The sequence below is a fragment of the Triticum urartu genome, chromosome 1A, assembly GCF_056163025.1.
Source record: "Triticum urartu cultivar PI428250 chromosome 1A, HENAU_Tu73, whole genome shotgun sequence".
NCBI classification, from domain to species: domain Eukaryota; kingdom Viridiplantae; phylum Streptophyta; class Magnoliopsida; order Poales; family Poaceae; genus Triticum; species Triticum urartu.
The window spans coordinates 514,523,628-514,528,481 of record NC_141873.1 but is presented as its reverse complement, the minus strand read 5'-3'; the positions used below and the strand labels follow the sequence as shown (position 1 = coordinate 514,528,481).

The 4,854-nt window shown below is 40.7% G+C and overlaps 2 protein-coding genes across 2 annotated transcripts; both read left to right on the top strand.

Annotated features, from left to right (window-relative positions):
* The first annotated feature begins 465 nt into the window (after window positions 1–465).
* Window positions 466–1,317, top strand: LOC147992103 (uncharacterized). Its single transcript, XM_087539718.1, has 2 exons — window positions 466–899; window positions 990–1,317. Exons 1-2 carry the CDS (start codon window positions 466–468, stop codon window positions 1,315–1,317), a joined length of 762 nt encoding a protein of 253 aa, XP_087395844.1.
* A 2,391-nt stretch (window positions 1,318–3,708) lies between these two features.
* LOC147992102 (uncharacterized) lies at window positions 3,709–4,278 on the top strand. Its single transcript, XM_087539716.1, has 2 exons — window positions 3,709–3,885; window positions 3,976–4,278. The coding sequence occupies exons 1-2, from the start codon at window positions 3,709–3,711 to the stop codon at window positions 4,276–4,278; spliced, it is 480 nt and encodes a 159-aa protein (XP_087395842.1).
* The last annotated feature ends 576 nt before the right edge of the window (window positions 4,279–4,854 follow it).

Sequence of the window (4,854 nt, the reverse complement as noted above, 5' to 3'; positions counted from 1 at the left end):
CGGTCGACAAAGATAAGTCGGTCGGGAAAGGGTTTTCCCGTCTGGACTTTCTCCAACAGACTGTGTCGGTCGGCAATACTCTTTCCCAACCGACTGTTTGTTGGCAGAAGTTGTTTTCCCGACCAACCTGGTTGTTGGAAATGCAGTGTCATGGTGTAGTGCTTGTTGTGGCAAGCATTTGAAAAGATGAGGCAAATGATCATGATAAAGATGGCTCTTCGCAAAAGAATTGCAGAAACACAATATGTTGGTCATCAAATGCTCCCATCACTGATTAAGGCATTGCACTTGAAGGCAAGAGGACTGAAGATGAAATGTATTCGATCTGGTACATAAGAGGGAGAGGTTACCTATACTGACACTAAAAATAGGGTATGGAGGTATCCTGTGAACCTAAGTACTAGAGAATGTACTTGTAGGCAATGGCAGATCCGTGGGAAGCCATGCATACATGCCCTACATCTGATGACCGTTATCGGGGGTGCAGATGGTGAAGTTGATCAATATTGCTCTGAGTATTTCTTTGTTGCCAAATTTATGGCTGCTTATGCTGAGAATGTGCCTGCACTATTGGGGAAAGATCAATGGAACATAGTAGATCCAGGGTTGAAACTCCACGCTCCTGTCATTACTAGACCACCAAGAAGACCAAGGAACCAGATGATTAGAGCACGTGAGGAGGGTCGTCTACCAAAGAAGCGTGCTTGCAAAAAATGTGGAGTTCTGGGGCATATTGCTAGGCTTTGTACCAATGTAGTGGATGCATCATTTGGAGAGGAGGAAAGATGGACAACAGCCAATGCTGAGGAGAATGTAGCAGCAATGGAGACTAAAGATGCAGTGGAGAATGTAGCAGCAAATGAAGCAGTGGAGAATGCAGCAGCAAATGAAGCATCTTGGTATGTGTTTGCACCCTTTGTAGAATGTAGCTACCCTTTTGTTTGCATTTGTTCTCTTTTTTGCCTATGGCTTATAATTTTATTTACCAGCTCTAGGGAGAAAAGGCCAAGAGATGAAGAAGCAGAAGATTTTGAAACCATGGCCTTTGATGGTTTTGAATCTATAAGAGAGGAAGAGGAGGGCGTAATTTTTCCAATTGTGCCTTTAAAGATTACTGAACCCATAGATGACCGTCAAATGGTCGCCAAGTGCTCGGCGAGTGCAACTACTCCATCAGCACCTCCACGAGGAAAACCCCAAGTAAAGCCCAAGATCAAAAGGAACAAGAGTCTGAAAGAAAAGAGCATCTCAACTAGGGAAACCAGGAGCAAGACGGTGAAGCCAGCTGCAAATACAAGGAGCAAGTCGAAAATTTGAATTAAGTTGTTGGGAAATGTTTGTGTTGTCAATTTGAGGGCGAGTGGATCGCTTAAAACTTGGTAGATTTGTATTAAGATGTTGGCATCTTAAAACTTGGTAGATTTGAGCTACTGTGAAAACTTATCAGTTGTAATAATGTTGCTTCTACTTTGGTTTCTTATTTGAGTCAGAATTAAAATTTCCATCAAAATTTGAATTTAAATCAATATTTGAATTTGGGCCAAAATTTGGGTTCGAGTCAAAGTTGAAGTTGAACATTGGAGGTTCATTGCTCCGTGCGGTGTATTTGATCGAGCATTTGAAGTCCAATATTCGTAGGTGAATAGTCCGAATGAGAAATGTGCTAGAAACGAGCTCGAAAGCTAGGGTAAACAGCCCTATTTGAAATCAAGTTTTTTTTACCTTGCCTAAATGAGGCATATATATTTTTATTAACACTTGTTCCATATATATAGGGTAAAAACGAAGTCTCACTATTTATTGATTAATATTCATATTACTACATTTTTTGGAAAAATATGCTTTTAATTCAAAACTGTCAAATAACATGTTTTAGATATGAAAATGAAAAAGTAAGTTCAGATCCTTATTACTCACTCCAAAATGAAGCTATGGAGATTTTTCTGATTTTTTTAAATTATTTTGATTTTTTTTCAAACCCTAAACCCTCTCTCCCTATTCTACGAACTCTGAAAATGTTCATAGGTGATAGCTCATTTGTGTGAAGACTTTTTTCATGAAAATGACCTACACCAAGTTTATATTTTTTTTCTCATAACCTTGTCACATATGACGGCTATGTGCACAAGAATTACAACATTTTGATTTTTTTTTGAATTTTTTAAAAACATTTGAACTTGATTTCAACAGATCACTTCAAAAAATGATTTTTCAAAAAAACGTCCCTATACCGAGTTTATATTTTTGGGTCTTTTACATCTGTGTCCCTAACTCGAACCCACTACTCACATTTGCCCCTAATTCGAAAGCCTGCTCAAAAATGCCCCTCCGTCGTTACGTGCTCTTACAGAAATGCCCTTATGCGCCGTTACCGTCCGGTCAAAGCCGGTCAAAGGGCATTGACCGGCCCCAAAAAAATAGCAAAAAAAATCTAAAAAATCTGAAAATTTGTGAGATCAAAGATACTCAGGTTCGCAAGGTGCGTGCAATTTTTCATACTGTTTGGGCATTCCAGGAGCTCGTGTCAAAGGAAAAACAGTAAATATGTAAACCTGTGAACAGTAAATTCAAAAAAATAGCAAGAAAATTCAAAAAATATGAAATTTTTTGGCATCAAAGAGGCTATGGTCTAAAAGCTGCGTGCCAATTTTTGTTGTGTTTGGACATTGGAGGGGCTTGTGGAGAAAAAAACAAAATCTGGCCCGGGAAAAAACTTGGGAAAAAATGACTATTTTGTTTTTTCTTGCGACAGCTCCTCGCAAGTCATTTGATCACAAAAACTTGCAAGCACCTTGTGCACCCAAGCCTCTTTGATGCCAAAAAATTTCATATTTTTTGAATTTTATTGCTATTTTATTTCAAATTTACTGTTCACAAGCGTGCATATTAACTGTTTTTCCTCGCCACGAGCTCCTGGAATGTCCAAATAGCACAAAAATTTGCACGCACCTTGCGCACATGAGTATCTTCGATCTCACAAAATTTTAGATTTTTTTAAATTTTTTTGCTATTTTTTTCAGGACGGTCAAAGTTGTTTGACCGGACGGTAACGGCGCAGAAGGGCTTTTCTGTAAGGGCACCTAACGGCGGAGGGGCAAATTTGAGCAGGCTTTCGAATTAGGGGTATATCTGATTAGGTGGTTCGAGTTAGGGACAGAAATGCAAATGGCCCTATATTTTTTTTTGGTAACTAGGTCTCATAAACGGACGAACTATGTTTGTTTTATATTTTTGCGATTTTTTCTAATTTAGTTATGGCCATTTGAAATATGGTCAAACCCTAATAACCCCGTTGACTCGCTCATAACCCCGCAGAAATGCTTCAAACCCTAGCGTCGAACGTGCGCCGTCGGATCCTACCAAGCGCCAAACACCACCCGTCAGATGTGGGGCAGGCATGCGCGATCCGCGTGATGCATCCTGATTGGCTACTGCACTATCCTTCTCGGGTTTTTTACGATCTGCCCCACTTTACATATGAAATTGTATTTTTCGCACATGACCACCACATGTCAGTGTTAAGAGTTGGTTCAAATATTCAAACTGCAAAATACAATGTGGCAAATCGTCAATATAGCTTCCCCTTCTCCTCTTCTCCATCTGACAAACAAAGGCATCGAGCAGATTGAGCACTTCCTCTGTTTCTTTCCCCATCTTCTCGTTCTTCTTCCTCTCGAGCAATTCCTCTGTTTCTTCCTCTCGGGCGATATGTCGACCTCCTCGTCAGCCCCCCGTTCCACGTGGCCGGTGTATGGTCCAGTGCCGATGACTCGATGCACTGACTGCCCACGGACTGCGCCACTGAAGCGGTTGACTTCGAAGGAGGAGAAGAGTGGGAACTTTGGGCGCGAGTTCGTCAAATGCGAGAGCAAGCCGGAGGGGCAGGTTAGATCTGAGTTTTCCTCGCATCCTTTATCTCTAATTTCTCAAAAAATCTGTCAGATTTGGATTTAGGTTACATGATTTCGTTTTCAGATCGTGAAGAAATGCCACCATTTCGAGTGGATGGATGATTACATCCAGAGGCTTCAAGGGTCGGGCTTGCTGGATTCGAGGGGGAATGCAATCCAGGAGTCCAATCTACCCCATGACAGTGCCGCTCCGGCAGCAGCAGCGCGTCCGGAATACCCGACGGTGGTAGATGTCGAACTGAAGACGGAATTGAAGAAGATGAACAAGAACTTCAAGCAGCTAATTGAGTTGAAGAAGCAATCCAATCTGATAGCTTTAGGAATACTTGCTCTAGGATTTTTTTACTTGATGGCCATCTCTCGTTAGAGATGTTTGTCTACTGTTGTTGCCACTGTTTAGCAATCCAAGTCTGTTTATCTCAAATGCAACTCTGTTTAGTGCAACTGTCGATCTCTGAATGTATGCAGTTTACTGTTAAGTTTCGACACTTTCAGTTTCGGCCAAAAACAACTACCAGTTCAGTGATAGGATTATTTTGTTAGCTAATAACCTCGAGTGTTGGATCATACCCTAGCTCGTTAGATGACAGTAAGTAGTACTTTAGCAGCACAAGGGATATACATCAAGTTCATCTCTTCTCTCTCGCACTTGCCAAACTTTTGTCCTCGAGTTCGTCAGTTCTGCTAAAAAAACCTAGTTCGCGGGCCCAAAGAGAAAGCCCAGAAACAAGCGATGTTTCGTTTTTTTGTTTAGGAAGGATTGCTTTGTTCTTTTTTATTTCTGATTGCTTTTTTCATTAATTTGATTGCCCAATCTCTTCTATCTCATTGAGGAATTTTTTTGGCTTTCCTTTATGGGTCCCTTCATTTTTTAGAATCAAAGTATTTGCAAACCGCAGTATTATTATGCCTAGCGAACCAATACTTCATGATTAGAAAAAGA